Source organism: Amphiura filiformis, chromosome 15 (genome assembly GCF_039555335.1).
Source record: "Amphiura filiformis chromosome 15, Afil_fr2py, whole genome shotgun sequence".
NCBI classification, from domain to species: Eukaryota; Metazoa; Echinodermata; class Ophiuroidea; order Amphilepidida; family Amphiuridae; genus Amphiura; species Amphiura filiformis.
This window is the reverse complement of record NC_092642.1, coordinates 53,640,275-53,665,207: the sequence shown is the minus strand read 5'-3', so window position 1 is coordinate 53,665,207 and position 24,933 is coordinate 53,640,275. Positions and strand designations below refer to the sequence as shown.

General features: G+C 35.2%; 1 protein-coding gene across 1 annotated transcript in view; it reads left to right on the top strand.

The window, feature by feature from the left end:
- The first annotated feature begins 730 nt into the window (after window positions 1–730).
- LOC140171840 (tachykinin-like peptides receptor 99D) overlaps window positions 731–24,933 on the top strand; it is a 41,979-nt gene continuing 17,776 nt past the window's right edge. The window contains exons 1-2 of the mRNA XM_072195170.1: window positions 731–876; window positions 22,770–22,966. Coding sequence (XP_072051271.1) covers window positions 775–876; window positions 22,770–22,966 — 299 coding nt within the window. The 5' untranslated portion in view covers window positions 731–774. The remainder of the gene's footprint in view (window positions 877–22,769; window positions 22,967–24,933) is intronic.

Below are 24,933 nucleotides of genomic sequence, written 5' to 3'. Positions count from 1 at the left end.
CATCTCATGACATACTTTCAGCTTGTAAACAAAGTTAAATAATTAAATTAAATCAAATTACTCAGGGCACATCACAGTGTTACGTGGTGTTAAAGCAAAATTATTAGTTGGCTGTTGACAGAGCATTTTCTATCATTGCCCCTGTTTATGGAATGGCTTGCCTTCTCATATTCCTGACTCTGCCAATTCCTGACTCTGACTTCACCTAATGTTTCCTCCCTCTTGTATTTTGTCCTTTTCCGTAGCGCTTTTTTTCTTCATTTAAAAGCGCTCACGAAGTCTGTGTATTATTATTATTATTATTCTAAAACCATCTATTTTAATCTAACCGTCTATTTTGAACGGGCCGTCAGCCTTGTAGACCTAGCTTCGTCTGCCTCGTACGTCACGTGTCGCGTGTCCTATACCGCCTGGAATTTGCAATAATGATGAAACGCAATTTGGTAATTTTCAAAATGAATTTTAACAAAACATCTTTCTAATGCAAAATCTTTAAATTAAGGTACAAAATTCTAAAAGAGACCAACCCATTGGTATCAAAATGACAGACATCGGATGTTTTATAGCAAAAACCCAGAGGCGGGTTGCAATAACTCGCCGCCACCCGTCGTCAGTCGTATAACAAAAGTGCCTTGATGTTGTTTGCAGTTAGATTATGATTAAGGCTTCCACTCATTTTGCATACATCTCATTATTTTCTGTTATTTTTTTCTCTTTACGTCCAGGTACAACATATTACGTATTCTCTTCATATATCTGGTACCATTGTTAATAATGGCAGTATGCTATTCTATTATGGGTGTCAAATTATGGGGAAATGACGTCATCGGTGAACAGGTACAAAACAGAAGTCGACAGATAAAGGCAAAACGAAAGGTAAGTAAAGAACTTGACTTTTTGATTTTTACGACATTTTCCGCTTTCTCTTTTGTATGCCTATAAACACCTTTCCTTATTTGCACCGCCGTAGATGGGGTAATTAGGTGCTGATTGTAACAACCAAAACCAAGATCGAAGGATATCCACAAAATATGTGACGTGTCATGTCAAAAGCAGACACTTTGGGTTTGTTGCAAATTTGTGATGTTATTAATGTTAAAATTATTGTCTGATAGTTTCAGACCGGAATATAACTGGCATCTTGTATTTTTGAGACATTTTTCAAGGTAATTCCTACTCTCAACATTGTCAATAATATTTTTAAGGCCGATATCTCAATTTCCAATTTTATATTACCATAACTTACGAACTCAATATCTTCGCTTAGGAATGTCCGATTTCATTGGGGAAAATGGCGGTATGGAGCAAAATATCTCTACATTTTTAATATATGTAAAAACCTCAAAATTTATTACCTGCCCAAAAGTGTCTGATTTTGACATGACACGTCACATATAAAGACTACTCTACCAAAGTTTAATATCTTAAATCTTAAAACATGGTCCGTTTCTACAAGACACACACTTTCAAACAATAATTCGCTGCGACAGGCATTGGGCCGGAATTGAAACTCTTGCTTTTTGTGTAAATATGAATTGCATTGCGTTTTTGATAACCATATATTAAAGGCTGAAATCATGTTACGGATCCAATGACCTTAATTAGGTTGACAATGAAAGCATATAATACATTTTGATACATAAAAGATTATCTTTATCCCTGCAGTAAGAAAAGACCTAAATCACTCAGAGTTTCTTACTAGTACTGTTGTGGCAAATTCCCCCACAGGAGATTTTTCCACTTATTCGATGTATAATGTGTTACTTTTGTAAGGATCAAACCACGAGAATTTGGGTAATGTGGTAATACAATGGCGGGTGAAAGAACATCACAAATGTTTATTTTTATGAGCCTAGTATACTATGGCCCTATTTGGGAGAGTATTATCCCAAAATGTCGAGCTATAATAGCTCGACATTTTGCCTGTGTTGTGCAGCAAGAGAATTAACAAAGCAGCGAAGAGTGCATAATGTAGCATTTGGATACGAAGAAACAAGCTTTAAATGCCATATATATGTATACTGGTCATTATCGATTAGAGAAGTGGTATGGCGTCAGCGGGAATTCCTCCAAGTGCATAGAGTCCTGCATGTGTGATAGTCACCGTTGGCAAAGTAATATCATCAAGCATCTATTACGTAATGGAGTTCCACAGGGATCCAAAATTGAACCCACGTTTTTCAGCCAAGCTACAACCATAACCGAATTTGTTTGTACACACGTCTACCATCGACTTTGATTACTGTCGGTTGCCTCTGAGTGGAGTCAGCAAGCTACATCGCACTCAGAATGCTACAGCACATCTTTTGTTGGTCCTCGGAAGTAAGATGAACATGTATTCTGGTTAATTATATATTACATTGCTAGTCTATAAGCTATTTAATAGATTTGAAGCCACATATTGACGAGCTTTGACCCGAGAATTTCCGTCCCGCACTTTGTGTTCAAGCTCTCGTCGTAGAATCTTGTAAAATTCACTCATGTCCTTTTTGTCCAGTGCTTACATTTGTATTCAAATCATGAAATTCAAATCATGAAATCATTTGCATTCAAATCATGGTTTTGTCAGAACGGGTCACATATATATGTATAATTCATACCACGGTGACACTAAACATTTATAACCGACTTGTTCTTGCATTCCGTAGTGCACACTTTCAGTTGCGGCTGAAAGCACACCTTGACGCTGACTGCAAATTAACTTAATTTGTTATTCGCATGCGCAATGTATTAAATTATATATGTACTGTATATTTGTTACATGCTGTGCAGCTTCCTGGCCTACATTAATTGAAACTAAGTTGTACGGGCAAGAGAGTGTTATAAACATCTCAAAAAAAGTAACTAACCCCCCCTTAAATAATGACCATTATTCAAAAACGGACGATTGTATTACAAATCTGTAAAATGCGTTGGAAGCAGAATTTATGTCTGCGCATTTTGACACCTCATTTGATACGATATCCCAGAAAACAATAAAACACGGGTCATTTTAATGTAGTAAGGTCCAGATTTGAAATTTGCACTTACATGCAAATTTTTACAATACAAAAACACTCAGATATCATTGCACAGATTTCCTTCCATTATACTAAATGAAAAATCAATAGAATTTACTGCAACTTTCAAATCTTGGGCTACATTGATTTAAATGTACGCTGTGATGTCAATATTTTGTCAATTGCTACAAATGAGGTGTCAAAATATGCAGAAATAAATTCTGCTTCCAACGCATTTTACAGATTTATAGTACAATCACCCGTTTTTGAGTAATGGTCATTATTTAAGGGGGTTAGTTACTTTCTTGAGATGTTTACAATGACACAATCTGGTGTTTACATCATGTCTGGGCATTGTTTCCATGACAAAATAATGAATGTGTTCATCTTGGGCAAAGCTTCTAAATATCCAAAGCTGCACGAACACACGGTTCTATTGAATGGAATTTATACAAATGATAATAAATTGTTTCATTAACTTGAGAACCGTGTTGGTGTGGAAACATATTGATGTTTACTACTACGCTTGTAATCTTTGCTATTACGCTTCCGTATACAGCCTCTATTCTTTAATTTGCACGTTCTGTCTTCTCTACCTTTTACCCCATCGCTGAAATATGGAGAGAACTAACGTGTTTGTTTGTTTTTGTTTTGTTTTTGTGTGTGTTTTTCGTTTTATTATTATTATTATTATTATTATTATTATTATTATTATTATTATTATTATTATTATTATTATTATTATTATTATTATTATTATTATTATTATTATTTTATAAAATTGTTCAAATCTCAAAACAAATCTTCAAACTAATTAGAATACATGTAGTTAAATGTTATCTGTAAATACAAACTATGACATTTGAGTTATAATTTGATCTACTGATCTAGTGGCAATATTTCACATTCCTCGGATGCATCATCAGGCAATTGATGTTAAAGCGGCAACAGTTCGTTGACCTATGAAGAGGATGTTACGTCACAGGTCGAAGATGGGCCAGACCTGAGGGATCTTCTTTATCGCTGAACAACCTTCTTTATCGTTGTTCAGCGATAAAGAAGATCCCTCAGGTTTCGCTCAAATCAAACGTTAAAAAGATGTTACCATTCCTTTAAGACATATATTCCATTTTATGTGGCTTATGACTTGGCCTTTCTTGAAACATAACATTAACACCTGTATCCACTGATCCTGTCTAGCATTAAATCGTAAATGCATCAAATGTGACATTAACTTAAATGTCATTGAAGACAGATGAACTTATCTTCTTCTAAGTTCACGTCAGTATCAGTGGTAATCGGTGTCATTATTCGGTGGATACAAGCAATTTTGGTATCGATAATAAAATATAAATAGCCACAAATGAATGTAAGTGGTTATTATATATATTCAGTAGAAGTAAATAGTTCTCCAAACAGAGTATCATAGTGCTCGATGGCTTTACCCAGCATGCCCAGAGTGTATTTATTTAAAATAAAAATGTAATAGTTTCGATCAGGCAAACTTGGAACTAGTTGATAAAAAAAAGTAACTATATACTTATTACCACACAACTGTCAGATAACAGTTCTATAGTTCAAGTTGATATTGCTCAGAGGAAATTTGGCATTATTTTCACTTCTGCTTAGAATTTGTTACAATTTTCATAAATCAAATTATCTTATTTATTTGCATTCATAATTCAATTGAATGAATTAGATTGAAAACTAAAACAAGACGCGTTAAGAAGGTATTTTCTTATTTTACTTCAGTAATCTGTGGTTGAGGTCAAACTCAATCTTTTATGCAGGGACACTTTTGACAATAAAAGACGCATACGACCCAGCACGGTATATTTGTTCAAGCCACTGCGGTCAACCAGAATTAGCCGTAAATAAATAATACGCATAAGTAAATAAAAGCTCTTCTGTTTCTCAATTGGTGTTGACCAATGTGCCGTAATAACTTAACGATATGATCAGTCTCTTTCTTTTTATTGCAAGTTGTTGGTAAGCTATAAACTCTACATATTACAGACATGTAATTAAATCAGATTTACGAAGAGCAGTCCGATGACCACTCTACGCTTCTTTTTTATGTACGTACGTCACAGGTTCTGGGTTTGAGGGCAATTGACAGGTGCGACCTTCAATGGTCAAGTTGGCCGTTGGTTTAATTAAAAGATGATAAATAATTACGAACACGTTGGGAAAGTTAACATTTGTTCATCCAATTAACTCGGATATTATTAAGTATGATAATTTTATTTCTATTTGAGTTCGTATAATTGTTACGAGTATTCAATCGGTAGTTCTGATACCTCAGCTAGGAAAGTAAGGAATATTATTTGAAACTAATACCACTCTTCTCCGGCCTGCCTCTCTGGCTCAATTGGGTAGAGCACCGTGCTAGTAATGCGCAGATTTCAGGTTCGAATCCGGCTAGATGCACTTGGTTTTTTTTAACATTGATTTCTGACTCTGGGAAAAGATTGAAATTAATTTTGTTCATCCGTATCAGAGACATACGTACATGTATTATAATTTCAGTTATCAACATAGCTTGCAGTTTGAATGACCTGATCTGATTCATTCTATCCAATGTTGAATCTTGAGTTATGACACTCGTGTTTATTATTATTATTGCTACTTCATAACACCTGCAAACCTGTTATTTCTAGTGGTCATGAAAATAATTCATTTATCTATTTTGTTGTATTTTCATGTTTTATCTGCCTTTTTTGGTCTTTTGCTTTTGTTATTTTTGAATTTAAAAATGTATCGACATTTGTCTAAGTGGATCAGATTGCATAAAATATAAATAATTCTTATGACTCGAAGATATAAAGACAGTTATCTTCTTGTTTTCTCTCTTTTTTGGTGTATTGATTAATATTTTGATCATTTCTTCCGTCAGCAATAAGGTCACTTACCTATGCTTCCAGAAATAAAACCTTCCGTCCGAGTTCATCGTTAATATTTAATGCCTATAAATAATTAAAATGCGTCAAATTTAATTAATCATCAAGATAAAAATGACGATATTTTAAGGGCTCTTGAATTTTCAATATTAGAGTGACTTAAATGCGGTAGAAAAAATTACACATGAACTTTTATAATAATTCCCTCATTTCTATAAACTAACAGCAAAACAGTTTAAAGAAGCTCTCACAATATTTTATGTATTCTTACTTTTCTAAGCTATATTCAATTTCTTAATGTCAATTAATGCAAATCAAACTGGACAAATTTTTTTGAACATCTTCTATTTATTTTACCTGAATCCGTTAGAACAACCCTCCAGAAATGTTATGTAAATTAAGCCAAATTAATCGATGCATAAAAAATCTAATTATTACAAGTGTGCATGTCCTGGTATTTATGATCGCCAGAAGCCTGAAAGGATTATGGCAGGTGGTGGCCGCATTGCATTCTCTAAATTCAGTAAATTTTCATCGTCAACCGTGTAATTGAATGGGATTATTTTGAAATTTTAAAACGCTTGAAATATCACAAACAAATAGGCCTATGTTGATAAATAATATAAATACAAGCTAAAACCGTTGGGGTTCGATAATGAACCCCACAACACTAACCGAGTATATTGGAAAATGCCATACGGCCGGGCGGTTTCACAAGTTGCCGGCTCGATCATGTCATCCGCCACCTGGATTATGCAGCGAATATGAAATCAGTGAAGACGTACGTTGATTTCATTAGATATTAAAATAAATAAAGGCTTGAGGTCATGATCGACCAACTAATTATAGGTTGTACTAACACAGAGGTTGTTTTAACAAATCTAGGTCAAACTTCACACCTGCACTACGCATGTAACACGTGTAAACCATATAAACATATGGTCACATAATTGGCACTATGGTGCTTAAACATTTTAAATGAGACGCATGTTCAGTAATCGTAAAATCTGTCAGTTAAATGCATGTTTTGAAGATAACAAGAACAACAATAAAAATCCATATAGCTCCAATCTACAAAAAATTTATTGTTCAATTATTTGGCAGACGAAAGAAATCAAATCTGGTAGGCTTATTGGAATATATAGCATTTTAGCAGATTCTTGAAAATGCCAACATTCCCAATATGGAAGGGAAGTTTATTCGATTTGCTTGGACCAAAGCATGAGAAAGTTCTGTCTGCGCATGACACACTATGGGTTCTGAGTTCAAGAAACTGAGGAGATGATATTGATGACCACAGCTTTCTAAGATCAAAATGGCCACTTGCTTATTTAAAAAGTCGAATTCAATGATAGTCATGATAGTCATGCACAATAAATAGTTGATCATGACTTATCAGCAACAGGCAACTTTTCTACCCCAAAAGTGCCTCACGCCCTATTTAACAAGTCGGGGTTTATTGCGTGACTTGAAAATCGAATGTTTCGCCTGCAGTAATGATCTCACAAGAACAGTCATCAGTGACCACATTTAAGTGGAGATCCTGCATTTCAAAAGGTTGTACGAGGGTCATTTTGTTTCATTCATCATGTTTCAATCATAATGCTTCGTTTTGATCGTGTTGACGCACTGGGTGATATATTCCTCTAATATGCAATTAAAAGGTACGGACTTCATAAATAAAGATATTCCTTAACCCTTGAGCTCTACCTGCCAATCTAACATTTCATCTGATTGGTCAATTACATGATATCTTCACTTTAATCACCAATCAGAATGGAGCTTTGTAAGTAATTCACCCCAATATTTTTTGTTTGGTGAAATTATTCTAACAATGTTGTTGATTGGTCCAATTGATAATGAAAACTTCTTTTTGGCCAATCGGCAGGTAGTTCTCATAGATAAGTGTAAAATTTAAGTGTGAAAATCATGACCTATCCTGCTTTCCATTTAATGCTATCTTATCTCTTCGTTTCAAAAACTCGCTAGTGTGTAAATCGCTCTAGGGATGTGTCAGTCTGTCTTGAGATGAGACAGACTATAGTAACTAAAGTCTGATGACTTCAGCCTATTTAATGCTACACTGCAGAAACTTAATTTCTAATATAATGAAATCCATATCGATACCTTTATTATTTGCACACTGTCTTTTGAAACTGAATGTTACCTCTTAAGCCATATTATAACATGTAACATAAAATTGTACTTTTTTTCACAAAATGTTGGTTTTCACTGTCAGATCTGTCCAGATTGAGGCAATAGTACAACAAAATCGCTAATTAATACCATTGCACATGTCGCCAATGCGAGCCAGGTTGGCCTTTTGGCTGTGTTATGACCGTCCCGTGCGTCATGTACGTACTGTGTTATGAACATCGCGTACGCGTTCGCCTAATACATGTATGTCGATCGTAATAATCAAACGACGTATTCCGTAATTTTATTCAAAATCTCACATTTTTTCACAACTACGGCACATAAAGCCTTGATTTTTGCAGGGTATATAAATTCACTAAAGTACATTACATTTGTGCAAAAAAGCAGGATTCTGAAAAACATTGAGGGCATACTCATCAGCAAATGTTACAATATGCCTTTTATGGCTGTCTGAACACTAAAAATGCTAAGACCAAACACCTTTAACCCAAGTTCACAACAAAACAGACTGTTTGTTGGAAGTAAACAAAATCCGAATCTTTAACGTCAAGTATAATAATATGATTGATAGTGATTTTGCACATACACTTACATGAATGGATACACTTTAACTCTGTTCAGCGAAGTCGACTGTAGACTTGAATTTATATATCCTTCCGTATAATATCCTCGCACAGATTACAATCTCCAAAATGGTGCTGCTTTCACCAATTACTCACTTCCTCCACGAAACCGGCTTTTCCGCACGTTTCATTTTATATATTGACAGATGTGTTATTTCACAAACCAGACTTCAGCAAGTCCAAAGAAGAAAACATTCCCTTTTGGGAAGAAAAGAACACTTGCTGGAATAATAGCATATCATTGGCTATGCAAATGGACTGGTTCACAGGTACCTCTCCGTGAAGGCACGTAAACTACAAAACACATTAGAAAGACTATTACAGATTAAATATCTGCAACGGGAAACACTACCTCCAGTCTGTCAGTAGTAGTAGAGCTGGAAATTCCCTAGCTACGATAATTCATTTATGCTGCAACATTCACTTTATTACAGCAACCGGGATTTTCCTTTTCTGATACAATACAACATTCTGGAAAACTGCTGACATCCCATGATCTAAAAACAATATGATTGATTTTGTTTTTCTGATTAAAACGGGATTCTCCCAAAAATTTCTTATACGCAAACTCTTGCATGATTACTTGAAAGTGCTTCCCGTCTCTCTCATGAATTAACTTTAAATTTTATACAATAAATAATCAAAACAAATTACTCAGGATCGTCATAACACGTATAGTTCATATCGCGGTGACACAAAACATTTAGAACCAACTTTTTCTTACTATTCATAGCTCCCAGTTTGAGTTGCGGTACTGTGCAAATTAAGTTTAAACTTCATTGAATGAAATGCGTAAGTATATAACAGCTTAAAATCTGTTATATACATACGCATTTCATTCAATTTTATATGTACTATAATATGCTGCGCAGCTTCCAAGCCAACATTAATCGAATGGAGAGGTCGTGTTTTACAAGGTGTAAATTTCAGTATCCGTCGAAATTAAGTTTACAGCAGATGAGAGTGTTACAAATGACACAATCTGGTGTTTGCCTCATGTCTGGGCATTGTTTCCATCACAAAGTAATGAATGTGATCATCTTGGGTAAAGCTCTAAATACCCAAAGTTGCACGAATATACACAATGTTCTATCCAATGGAATTGATAACATCGATAATACCTCTTTTAGTTAGTTTGAAACCTGTATTTGTATAGAAACAGGGATGTGTACTAGTATCATGCTTAAAGGGTACCTGACCATCAATTTCATTCCGGGCGTGTTTAAAAAGCAAACAAAGACTAGAGATATTTAAGAATTCTATAGACATAGGTAGAAGCTTATTATCCTCTTCAACAATAGGACTATTGATTTGGCTTAAAAGGTGTTTGATTAGCGCTATCAAAATGAGATACATGTCACTAACTTGAGGTGCCTATGAACACGACCTTCAGGCACATTTTACACTGTAACTCAGAATACAATTTAGATTACCCTTAATACGCATTCTCTTTTCTTGAATTGTAAGAATTGGTTTACACATTCCGTTCTTGTACCTTTTACCTGACCCTCATCACTGATTTTTTGCTTCGGAATTATTACATTTTTATTAAAACATTAATGTAAAATGGCAAAATATCAGACTTTGAAAACTGATTAGGATACGTGTATTTGAATATCCTCAGTGAGTACAAACATATTCTCATACTATCTTAATGAACATTGTTGTGACATGCTGTTTTATTTTTGACATTTCTTTCCAAAATAAATTAACTTTACCATAACGGTACATCGTACCTGCTAGCACTGTAATTCAAATCAAGGTAAAATATTAATAAACATTACAATAAAATTGTCTGTATTTAATATTAACGTCCGTCTTTTTAAAGACCTAAAATTCCATTTCAAAAGGCTTACAACTTGCCCTTTTTCAATGTTTTTTGTAACAGAAAACATCTGTGCTCACAGATCTGTCTGCCATTAAATCGTTAATGCATCAAATGTGACATTAACTTAAAATGTCATTGGCAACAGATAAACTTTATCATCTTCGAAATTCACGCCAGTATCTGTATTATTGCTGTCATTATTCGGTGGATGCAGCAATTTGGATACCAATCGTAAAGCATATTTTGTAACTTTTCCAAATTTGGCTTCTAAGACGCCCTGAGAGATAAGCTACTTTGTAATACGAGGAACTGTTGTGTAACAAGAAAAGTGAAAAAATGTATAAATAAATAAATAACTAAATAAATAAATAAATAAATAGATATTGTTCACAAAATAGGGAACTTTCAAAACCTATATTTTATACTGATCTTTTATTTTAGTTAGTTAGTTAGTTTTAATCATTATTGGAACGCTAAAATCAAGTTAATTTTTGACAAAATTGCACGACACGTAAACATGTAAATAGCCTTGATAACGGTATTTCTAATAGGGGCTCTTTGATATAAAGGAATCTTAATAAAATTGAAATTCTGCACATTATATTGTTACGAGTCGTTAATTAATCAAGGCCAAATTCACTTCAGAATGCAGTATTCAGAACACTATTTTATAAGTTAACAATATCTGAATCTTCAATCACTTAATGTTCTTTATGTATATCCTGATTTACTTATCCTGCGAAGGATATTCTTCAGCGAAGTCCACTGAAGACTTTTATATCCTCTGCGTATAAAATATCGCACAGATGACAATCTCCAAAATGGTTCTCTTTTCACCTTTCACAAAATTTCTAATGGAAACATGCCTTTCTTGCATCCCCTCCAAGGTCGTGCGTTCGCGTTGTAGTTTGAAATACGATCGCTGTTGGGTCGAATACATGTTATGTTAAAAGCTGTGTTCATTCAATTGAAATTCCCAGAATAAGATAGTAAGACAGTTTATTATTATTTTGGGGGCATACATTTTAATTGTCTGCGGGCAATTAAATGGTACTATATTCTTTAACAACAAAAATCTGTGATATCGTACATTCATGCTCCATTTCTTCGTCAGGGATACTTGCCATGAGGTCACTTATCAGTGCTTCCAGCTATTACGTTAATAAATAAAACCTTCCGCCGAGCTCATCATTAATATTGAATGCATATAAATCATGAAGTTATTTTATTTGTATGGAGTAAAATCAGTAAATGGTTTCGGCTCGAGTCAAATTAAGAAACGTCAAGTTTAATTTATTCATCAAAATAGCAATGACAATGTTTTTAAGGGTTTTATGTATTACTTAAACAAGTAAATCTCATTTAACTATAACGGTATTTAACTATTTCAGGACAGATGTTGATTTTATTAGATAGTAAAGTGGTTACGATTGACCACTAAATGAAATCATAGCTTGTACTAACACATTGCTTATTTGAACAAAGCTAGGTCAAATGTTGACATCTACTGCGCATATAACACATGGTTATCAAATGAAATAAGATCATTGCCTTTATTTTTACCAAGAATGTTTAGATACCTGTTTCGTTTCTGTCGGAAGTATGTTCTATAATCATCCTGAATACTGCATACTGACGATTGTCATCTAACTTTAAACCGTCCACAACCGCACGCGTTTATAATATATTACTACAAAGGGCGACCGACGCTACCGATTTGTATTGTGCAAAGTCAATGTTGCAATGGTTACTACCCCTTTCCGTAAATCGCGTAAGGAAGTTCACTGTTTTTATAAGGTCGGTTTGGTGTTAACTCTTATTCTTCATTACGATACGTCTTAACTTAAGGTTGTGAACTTACGATCCGTCGTAACTTAAGGTTGTGAACGTACGATGCGTCGTTACTTAAGGTTGTGAACGTACGATGCGTCGTAACTTAAGGTTGTGAACTTGAGATGCGTCGTAACTTGGGGTTGTGAACTTACGATACGTCGTAACTTAAAGGCTTAATGTACGATTTCCTTCAAATTTTGAATTTGTCATTATATAATCAAAATGCTGAAATAATACTAGTAATAATTATCGGGAATAGTTTCTGTCCATTTTGAGCTGAAATAACAAGGTAAAGTGAAAGAAACACTGGTTGTTATTTTGACCGTTTAACACGCAGTTCTATGGGAGGACATAAAGTCATAATTCTTTAAATTATGACTTTATGTCGAACTTTGCTCTGTTTACCTAAAAAAACAACAAATTTGGCTGATTCCATTTAGGTGCAAGTTGTGACATGTGTAAACATTACAAATATGCCAAAAATCAGGTTTGAAAAAAAAATTAACCAAATTCATATTATAAGATCGTACATTATGACTTTAAGGTTGTGAACTTACAATGCGTCGTAACTTAAGGTTGTCAACTTACGATGCGTCGTAACTTAATGTTGTCAACTTACGATGCGTCGTAATATATGGTTGTCAACTTACGATGCGTCGTAACTTTAAGGTTGTGAACTTACAATGCGTCGTAACTTAAGGTTGTCAACTTACAATGCGTCGTATCTTAATGTTGTCAGCTTACGATCCGTGTTAACTTATGGTTGTGAACTTACGATGCGTCGTAACTTAAGGTTGTGAACTTACGATGCGTCGTAAATGACTACAGAGAGTGACGCTACTGAGTTTCATTGTGCATTAATTGTGATAATTGCTGTAACGGGTCACATATATTCACTACCCGAAGAAACAGACCGTTTGAAGATCAAGATGGCCACTTGCTGAGAAAGTTACATAGGGCCTGCACTTTGGCTCGACATTTGAAAGGGGCGTGAATTCATTTTTGGATACGCCCCTATTATAATTAGGTAATACTCGCACACATTCCCTATATGTATATACATGTACCACATGTAGTAAATCTGTCTGCTTTGTCTGCATTGTGCCGTTCTTAAGCAAATAGTTAAACACGATTTCATCAAACATTATAACAATAGCTCTTTTTACAGTGTGCAATCATCCCGGGCAATAATTGGGCAATAATAGAGGATGTGCGTGAAATTATTGATTGGCTCCATACAAAGGATTTGAACCGGTGTCCTTCATCATGGCGCAATGCAGTTCAATCAAACGTTGTCGTCAACCGTTTTGATCGTATAGTGCATTTGTTATGTGTGTGAGACGAGCTGTCGCGGTAGATTGCAATAGCTTGTAATCATGGTTTTGTTGAATGAATTTGAGTACTCCGCCATATTTACAGTATGATATACAGTAAGACCAAACACCTTTAACCCAAGTTCACAACAAAACAGACTGTTTGTTTGAAGTAAACAAAATCTGAATCTTTAACGTAAAGTATAATAATATGATTGATAGTGATTTTGCACATACACTTACATGAATGGATGCACTTTAACTCTGTTCAGCGAAGTCGACTGTAGACTTGAATTTATATATCCTTCCGTATAATAATAAATGAATTATGACTTTATGTCGAACTTTGCTCTGTTTACCTACAAACACAACAAATTTGGCTGATTCCATTTAGGTGCAAGTTGTGACATGTGTAAACATTACAAATATGCCAAAAAATCAGGTTTGAAAAAATTTAACCAAATTCATATTATAAGATCGTACATTATGACTTTAAGGTTGTGAACTTACAATGCGTCGTAACTTAAGGTTGTCAACTTACGATGCGTCGTAACTTAATGTTGTCAACTTACGATGCGTCGTAACTTATGGTTGTCAACTTACGATGCGTCGTAACTTAAGGTTGTGAACTTGAGATGCGTCGTAACTTGGGGTTGTGAACTTACGATACGTCGTAACTTAAGGTTGTGAACTTACAATGCGTCGTAAGTTAAGGTTGCCAACTTACGATGCGTCGTAACTTAATGTTGTCAACTTACGATCCGTCGTAACTTATGGTTGTGAACTTACGATGCGTCGTAACTTAAGGTTGTGAACTTACGATGCGTCGTAAATGACTACAGAGAGTGACGCTACTGAGTTTCATTGTGCATTAATTGTGATAATTGCTGTAACGGGTCACATATATTCACTACCCGAAGAAACAGACCGTTTGAAGATCTAGATGGCCACTTGCTGAGAAAGTTAACATCGAATTAACGGTATGGTCATACACAATAAAGGGTCGATCATGCATTTCTTTAACTGGTCAGCAATAAGCATGATTGGACCTCTGTGGTAGTATCTTTTCTACCCCAAAAGTGCCTCAAGCCCTACTAACAACTCGGGTTTTATTACGTTAGTTGAACATCGAATGCTTCACGTCTGGTAATAATCACGCAAGAACAGTGTAAAAACATTACATTACACGACGAGGAGGTTCTGCTTTTCAAAGGTTATACGAAAGTCATTTTCATCGTGTGTCAATCATAAAGCCTTCTGTGATGTATTCCTCAATCATGCGGTTAAAAATACATACTTTATACACTGGCGAAGTAATGTAATAATTGAACCATATCATGCTAATCACTCGCACATGTAAGATTAGTATCTTTAAAAAGACCGATATTGTATTCAATCTATGATTGCAGACATACACGGGTGATGAGTGCAACCTGCTTGTAGTGCAGCGCGATGTATTCAAAAAATGTTTTCACCTATTGCTATGAACACCGAATTCTTTCATTTCGGATGTAATTAAATCCACTTTTTTTTTTAAACTTCAAAGAAATTCATGAAGATATTCATCAGGACTGTTCATGATAAACTGGTATTTGTAATTTCTTACAACTAGTCCAAAGATTTCCACTTACTTGCAGACGTTTCGAAAACTGACAGTTTTCTTTATCGATGCTATTGTTGCAATGACGATCTATTGTTGCAATGACGATCTTAACTCACATTAAGGGGGCTCTCCAAAAATGCGGATACCCAGATTGGACCATTGAAAAAGTGAAACACCAGATGGCTACGCCTAAGCCCAAGAAAGACAGATCTAAGAAAGACGATTCTGCTAAATCGAAAGGTCTTGTTGTCATTCCCTATGTGGAGGGAGTATCAGAGCGTGTCTCGAGAGTGTTCAAATCTTATAACATCTCCACCGCGATGAAGCCCCATTGTACGTTGCGCAACCTCCTTGTCCACCCAAAGGACAAACGGGATCCCCATCATTCTACGGACGTCGTCTATTCTACACTCTTTCCCTACAGAACTGTGATTTGGCATATATCGGGGAGACAGGAAGGAAATTCGGCAAACGTTTGGAGGAGCACAAAACTGAGGCTGAGAAAATTGGTGATAATATAAAAACCAGAGCCACCAGAAAAGCATTCATTCATTCATTCATTCACTTTATTTATACACGGTTACATGTTCAAAAATATTTGTTCTTCCACACGTCCCAATCAGTTGTTCACAAATCGGCTATCACCGATCATGTAGTAGAAAACAATCATGTCATCGATTGGGAGGAGGCTAGGATCGTCGGCAAAGAGAGTAATAGATATAAGAGATGGATTAAGGAGGCGATCACCATCAGAAAGCGGGGCAATACCATGAACAGAGACGAGGGCAATACAACTTGAGTCACATCTTTGACGATCTGATAAGTGAAAATCAACTGGCAACTCCGTTGCCAAGCAGCAGAAATCATCAGCTGTACACAGATCGTCATTGCAACAATAGCATCGATAAAGAAAACTGTCAGTTTTCGAAACGTCTGCAAGTAAGTGGAAATCTTTGGACTAGTTGTAAGAAATTACAAATACCAGTTCAAAGAAATTCACTTTGTGTTGGAAATATGATTTTGAATTTCCAAATCATTATCTAAAACAAATTTGTTTTTAAATGGACTGTAAATAGTTCACTTTATTTTTATTTGAGCCTTATCTGGTAGTTGATATTTTTGGTGGCAAACTAGGCTCGAAGTTTAAAAACGTGATTTAAGAAATGTATTCCTTTGACAATGGTAGTGATGATGATGATTATGGTGATGATGGTGATGATAATGATGATGATGATGGTGATAATGTTAATGATGACGACGAATCACTGTCAATTTTTTATTTATTTTTAAATGTCATTACCATCGGAAAGGAAATTGTAAACAAAACGCAAAGTACGGAAACTAGTCTTGGGACACTTGAGGACCACGCACAATATTCGACCCCTCCTCCCCCGTAACAATGTTGATTTGGGTCTTATGAATAGCCTCCGTGTTCGGACTCTGCAATTTTGAATCCTAATTTGTTTGGTCACGGGAGCCTAATAGAACCCAACATTGATTGGTGGGGAAGGGGGAGGGGGAGGGATGGGGTGTTAGGAAAATGCTTAGGTTTGAGCACTTCATTTGCATTCTTTATAAACAAGTAGTAACCTTCAAATTAAATGACGTTTAGTCAAGTGTTTGCTTAAACATTGATATGGAGGGGGAAGGAATGTGAAACATTAATGTTACATTATTGTTTTGCCTGTCTTGCCCGCGTGTTATGTACAACCAGACGCACGTTTTTCTCGCTTCATAATATTTTGCAATGGTAGCCTGTTTTAACACACAGATGCATAGCGAAGCATATATAGCTGTCTCTCTCGAGGACAACATTAGAACTTTTACAATGAAACAATTCCCAGTTCATTTCATTAAGATCCACAACATTCTCATCTATCAGGGGAAGTTCTTATACCCCAATACATGTGTACATTCATTGAATGACCTTTGAAGATTTGGGTACAAAAACTCGTACTCTGCAACTTGAGGTCAAATTTTGCACTATGATTATGTAATTGAGGTTATTGGACTGTGCCATTGGACCAGGCTCTTGTGGTCCATAGTGTTTGCTTTGAAAGGATACCTTACGTAACCGAATTAAATCGGCATACTCCCCTCAAACATGTTGAAGGACGAGCAAGGTCTGCTGACCTTTTATAACGAGAGGCTAATTATGTACTACGCATGTTTGTGCGTAAGCACACTTGTTTGTCATATACGCGTACTGTGTTCGCACACGTATCGCATTTTGAATAGTATGCGTATAATGCGCAATGCGTTTTGGGCGTTTAAACATTACTAGTAAAATGTACTGGAGATGTTTGTGCGTATGTGTATGATTTGGAAATTCAAAATCATAATTGCCAAACAAAGTGAATTTCTTTGAAGTTTAAAAAAAAAAACTGGATAAAATTACATCCGAAATGAAAGAATTCAATGTTCATGGTAGTTACTCCGATTATCCGACATCACTTCGCCAGCGTATACATAAAGATACTTCTCAAATTTTCAGTGTATAGACGAATGCAATTTCACGCATTCCTACACCTCAATGGCAGCCATTGCTGGTTCCCCTCTTAGGTCTATTCCACCTAAAATGTGAAATGATGTGGCCTTGGTGGGATACTAAACCGCATTCCATCACTCGTGTTACACGTAGGCAAAATAATGATGAAAGTTTACAACACAGTATAATTCAGCATCGATTTTTAAGCGGATTTAACCACCCAATTGGGCAGTAACAACACCAGTTTGGTGCAGTAATGGCCGCCTGAATTCTGACCATCACTTGACTTGTTGGATTCGTCTATACTTAAAATATTGTCAATGACCCAATTCCCTGTAATAGTTTTCTTCATTATTGATATTTCCATTTTAATGGGTAAATTGCATGTAATCACCATGCTTTCTCCAGTTTCGTACATGTCGTTCAATTACTTGTACTTGTAAAACTTACCTGAAAGCTATATATTTACTGGAATTTAGGACCAATTATATGGGTCCAATTACTTTTGCTACACTAACCACGATATGGGTTACGGAGCTAAATAGATTATACGCTTATTTGGCAAGAAGTCATACTTTACCAAACTAGATTTTGAGTTGTATTTATAAATTATAGATAATAAATCGGTTTCGCATTCCGAGAGTGTACGAGATTATGTAATTTAATAGAAAAATATAAGTATGACCTCATAAGTGTTTATCTACTGTCTCGTTTTGAGATATTGGACATGAGTAAATTGACAAAAGATTCCTGGCCCGTTCTAACAAAACACGGAACATTTCAATATTTGTGACGTGTCATGTCAAAAGGAGACACTTCTAGGCAGAATCGTAAATGGAGAAATAACCAAAAATCTGCCCGGGGTGATATTTTCACAATTTGGGTTTGTTGGGAATTTGTGATGTTATTAATGTTTAAAATATTGTCTGATAGTTTCAGACCGGAATATAACGGGCATCTTGTATTTTTTTAAGGTAATTCCTTCTCTCCACATTGTCAATAATATTTATAAAGGCCGATATCTCAATTTCCACTTTTATTATACCATAACTTACGAACTCAATATCTTCGCTTAGGTATGTAAAAACCTCAAAATTGATAACCTGCCCAATAGTGTCTCCTTGTGACATGACACGTCCAATTTATGATATTTTGATACAGGGTGTCCAAAAAAAAAAAAAAAGAATCCTCATTGCGCCCTCTTTTTTCCTATTTTAGAAGAAAAGTTTTGGATTGTAATTCTTTTTTCTTGGTTATTTATGCCTTTTTGTTATTAATGCCTTATTATGTTTCTTACTTTCCTACTTTGTTGTTTCTTGCTTTCTTTTTATTTACATTAAGAGTCATTTCTCTTTTGGGATAAAAGGTATCCCTGAAAGGGTCGTTTGGTTTGTCTTTGTTTCTTTTGAAGTGAGTTTACTATGCTGCTCTGCCCTCTACCTGGTTGCCTCCTTGGTGAATACAGGTTTCAGCCCTGGTCCTCATTGCATCCATTGCGTTGCGTACCATTCTTGTGCGCTGGATACTTGCGAATGCAGCAGTAATACGTTTGGGATGGGAAGATCTTGGAGGCTAGCTGGTGGTCCTCGCTCATAGACGTCGCTTTGGAAGTAATAAAGTAGTGTGAGGTATGGTGATCTTGCAGGCCACTCCACAGTATGACCCATCCCAACCACTCTGTTTGCTATCCGTGGACAGAGTGAAAAACGGGTACATTACTTTAAAAGGGCATATCTTCACAAGTTGTGAGCCGATTGAAATATTTGCTTTGGTTTATGAAGCCAATGATTAAAGGTTTCTTTACGTATCAAAATATATTTGATCGCCTTTTCAAAAATAGGAGAAAAAAGGGTGCAATGGGGGTTCTGTATTTTAATATACGTGCAGCTTTTCAATTTGGCTCTTTCGATATTGATATATAATGCAATTCTGGGAAAATATTACGTAATTTAATTATGATTAACATGTGTAAATGGGCCATTATTGATTTAATAATCGTCCTTTTATACTTACGTGTGTTTGATAATTAATAATGAAATAATATGGTATAATATTTTCAAGAACTTAATCTCAATAGTAAGTCTATTAGTATATTCCGTGTTTTGTGGAAACAGGTCACATGGGCATATTATTGAAAATGTCCTTCACATCTACTTTGCAATTGAAGACCTGAACGCAAGAAGACCGTAAGTCCACTTGGCCCCTCAACATGTATACACTAAAGTTACGTATAGTTTCTTAGGGTTTTATAATGTTTAATACATGTTCCAGGGTGAAAACATCATGAAAGGTTGTGAAAGATTTGTTTCAGCCCCTGAACATGTATAAAACATTACCAAACCATACGAAACTATACGCAACTTTAGTGTATACATGTTGAGGGGCCAAGTGGACTTACGGTTTTCTTGCGCTCAGGTCTTCAATTGATGATCGAATTGTATCTCTTTTTTTGTCTAAGGGCTAATGTCCTACGCTTTGCAATGTAATATCGACCGTTTTACGATTTCAGATGTCAGCTTCATCATATTCACCTATCATTTTTTATTAACGGTCAAGGCTACTCCCAGAGGCTAAACTGTATGCTCTTATCCGGCATATAATCTCATTAGCTGATTAACCTGTTTATCCGATAATCCCAGATTTAGTTACAACTCGTGGTAGAGAGTTATCGGGATTAGGTGTTGTGATTATGTATTTTTGTCTAAATTAAATAAGTTAAGTAAGCGTCAGGGAGTAAAGGTAGATGACCGGAAGAAATAGGGTAATTGATGTTAAAAATATGTGGGGATGTGTACGTGTGCTTCTCGATCTGTCTATCTGTAGGAGTGTTCAATTATTGTTTTTAAGGGTAGATGCGGTAATGTTGGTCGAAGCAGCCAAAAAGCGATTTTCATTGTCTAAATCAATATATTATTGAAAATTAACACTTTGATGTTTTGTTCATTCTACAAATCATATACTTTGAAAACTTGCTTGATTTATTGTTGTTAATGAGTTATGAACGTTTTACAAAAGTGTTGTTGTTTCAGCCTTCTTTGCAACAGAACTCAAGAACCGCAGGATCTACAAAAGTATATTCAAGATATTTGAATCCTTCTACACATTCGCAATAAAATGATCAATGCAATTTTTGTTAAGAATCACTACCATTCGCAAGATGCTGTGAAATACCAAATCGCAACAGTTTAAAATAGTTGCTAACCTTAATGCGAAACCTTACGTGGAACAGTCATTTTGTGAGGAATTCCAGAAGCAGAAAAGTCTGCTATTGCTATGGTTTTGTGTTTACAGGGAATTAATAATTAATAATTGCTGCAAAATATTCCAAATATTCCATCATAATCTTATTCAAATGTTGATCAGATATTTTGCAAAAATATTTGTCAAAATAGTTTACAATAACATTTTGAAAAAATTTAAAAAATGTTTTTGTAGTTTATGTTCATACAAAATGTTTTCATGACCTTTATAAAACCCGACATTTTAATGTTATCAAAACGCTTTTACCAAAACCAAAACCCAAAAAAATAACCCGTTTAAAACGTTTTTAAAACATTTCGTGTTTGCTGTGATATTTTTGCTTAGGCACTACATCGAATTTGGTCCTACAGGGTGTTATCAAAATGATTGGTACCGACGACTTTTCATTTTTTGCCGATTTTTTTACTATTTTTGTGCCAGTTTGGGGTAAATTGTTAAAATATTTGTAATTATAGCAGTTTTATCTTCTCTAAGAATTTTAGATCATAAAGATAGCACATTTTTGTTCAAAAGATACATGATTTTAAAGCAAAGTAGGTTTTATTACACTTTTCATCGCAACGCTGGATCAGTAGCACACCAATTTTAAAAGCTCTATTTTACTGCAAATACCTTGTGAGAATGATATGTAGAAAATCATGGAAATGTTTCATATTTTCCTTACATATTCTTCATTCATAATATATATAATGTCCTAATCAATTGGTTGAGAGTAATATTATTGACTTGAATGGGGTGAAAGAAGTTTGTGTATCAACACCTTCCAGGGCGGTAATTTAAATTTTAGTATTGAGATTACTAAGTAGGTGGTGTGGCAGAATGGCTATTAGACTGTAAACAGTGTAGGTTAGTTTGGACCTGGTAAAAGGTATTGAAATGGCTCCACAGTATTCCACACTTAAGTGTGCACTCATAGCTAAGAATCGTTGGTTGACACGAAGCTATGGATAAGTGCAGAGAAGATTTAAAAGACAGTTTCCAAGAGCAAGGCGTATCCCATGCCAACACGCTATAACAGCTTATAACTTGTAATGTTTCAAAATTGGATATGGGCATTTACAGAATGGGTCTATCCCAGGTGTTAAGTTCATTCAAGATAGGGCTTCACCTCACACCGCCAGAGTCGTAAGGCAGGGACATCAGGAACTATCTTTCTAAAAACATGTGTAAAACAATTTTATGTTATGTAGACTTTGGTTAGATATTGAAGAGCATGTATGCAATAAATGGTTCAAACAGTAAACCTATTCATTTAGTGCTGTGTAAGTAAAAACATGATTGCGTCGATCTTCGTTTAAATGACAATAGCTTCCAAATGCTTCAACATATCAACTTCAGATTTTTAGATCAATAAGTTAATATATGCCCCTTTCTATTTATAGTACAAAAACTATATTAATTAGCAATTTCATATTTTTGATATATTTTTGAAAATGTCACATAGCCCGGTACCAATCATTTTGATACACCCTGTATAGAACTACCGATAACTCTTATCCTCACTCCCTTGGGGAATAATAAAAATTGTATCGAGTATAATAATTAACAGTTGCATAGTATTATTGGTTTTTTTTTACTAAAATGAAAAACGAATGCACAGTACAAATGCTCAGGGTACGATAAAAGTGCCATCGGTACCTCTTCGGTCACCGATAGCGCTATAGGACCAAAAAAGATGTTGTGCCTTAAAACAATAAACTGATTTTAGAGGGTAATTATTGTTAATTCAGTTATTATTATGGTTTTCTTTTCATACTATTACAGGTTGTGAAAATGATAGTAGTGGTGACCATTACATTTGCCGTATGTTGGCTACCACTTCACGTGTACAACCTGCTGGGGATACTATACCCGGAAGCACACATGCAGCCATACAGTCTTAACCTCTATCTGGCCATATGGTGCCTAGCTATGACCAGTTCCATGTACAACCCCATCATATATTGCTGGATGAATGACAGGTAAGATACATATCGGTCAAAAAATATCAACAAAGTCGTAAGCGGTAATATCTATCTATATATGGATTCGATCTTATCGAATTAAATGTTACCACAGCTAGTCCAAAGCCAGTCTAGACAGTAGACTGCCCATAACGGTCTTTAGGATAAGAGTCGGGGTTAATGAACACAGTACCAAGCGATCTAGTTTCTATATTGGTTTCTATATTGAGGGTTTTAGGTTAAGTATAGTGCTCGTGATATTAATGATACTGATACTATTCCTGGTAGATCAGAGACCTTACGATCCTTCCGAAAGTTCTGATTTGTCTAATTCTATAACATCCATGAAATGTTCAGCCTTGTTTCGTGTTTGTAGTCCATAAATAAACACCTCAAATAAAGAACGCCCGCAGTTATGTAACCTGAGCTTTTTATGACAATTTGATTAATAAGGTCGTGTCCAAAAGAGAAGCAAAAGTGTCATTTGAGTCATTTCATATACTGGTATCAATCTTTGTCAATTTAGAGTGTTTGGAAGCAAATTTGGCAAATTCGTTTTGATTGCAACTTTTGAAAATGCACCAACTTTCATAAACTGGTAATCAATCTTTGTCAATTTAGAGTGTTTGGTAGCAAATTTGGTATCAAATTGGAGCTTACATTGTTCTGCTGACGACTTTATCAATCAAATTGTCGTAAACAAGATCAGAATTTGGTGTAGGATGGGTTACATAACTGCGGACGTTCTTTATTTGAAGTGGGATCACAACAGGCACTGAACACGAATCTATTTACAGAGGTGTAAATATTCCAAACAACCCGCATGGATTCCCACAAAAGTTGCTGACAATCTGCAAACAGTTTGACCAGTGGTTGATCTAATTGTTCTTGTACTACGCGTGTAACCTTTGTCATGAGTCTGGCTTTGGAAAACAGTAGCTAAGTATAGCCCGCGGTTAGGGCTTTATCGTTGAAATTGTTCTTTTTCTGCAACAGCGTCGTGTCTACAAGTTGAGGCGACAGAAAGCCCTAGTGCAATTAATACCTTTCATTATATACAACGAAGGCGTCTTTTTTATGATACAAAAGAAGACTTTCAAGCAGGTTGACCTTATTGGTAAAATAAATAGATGACACTTTGGATACTTGAATTAAGAAAACAAGATTTTCACTTTAAAGTTACATATGAGGCTGTCTTTTGTTGCATGAATTTAACAAGATCTCAAGAACCATTGACCTGAGAGGAGTATAAACAATGATTTAACAAAAGCAGCCAAGGTCATGTAAATTCCTGTTAGTAGCGAAGGGGATTCCACGTTACCCGCCGGCCGCTATCCCTTTCAAAGAACCACCTTTCCATCGGCCTTTGCTAACCACTAGTGGAAAATTCAAAATGAGAATTCTTTCAAAACGATGAGAATTGGACAAAAGTATGAGAATTTAAAATTTTCTCATTCATTTAAAAATTTCTCATTCAAATGAATGAGAAATACCAATTAACGTGTCAACCACCTGTTACATTGTTTTAAATGTGAAAATTAACCACTTGTGACAGGTTGTTGACACGGTAATTAATATTTCTCATTCATTTTGATGAAAAAATTTTATATGAATGAGAAAATTTTAAATTCTCATACTTTTGTCCAATTCTCATCGTTTTGAAAGAATTCTCATTTTGAATTTTCCACTAGTGAACGTAGCTTACACCACATTTCTTCCATACGAGTCAATGTGTTCGTACATGTACTTCTATTAAAAATAACCTTCTAGCCAACATATACAAAGCTTACTGGATTAATTAGTATTTAATTATGTTTAATTACATTGACCCTAACGAGATTTCAGCTTTTTTGGCGAAGGGGGAGGGGAAAAAGAATGAAGATGAAAATGAAAAGGTGTTTTATCCGGTCTGATTTTTTACACGATATAGGTGACAAGACCGGGGATAGCAAGCCATGGGTGTCTATAATAATTGAAGACCGAAT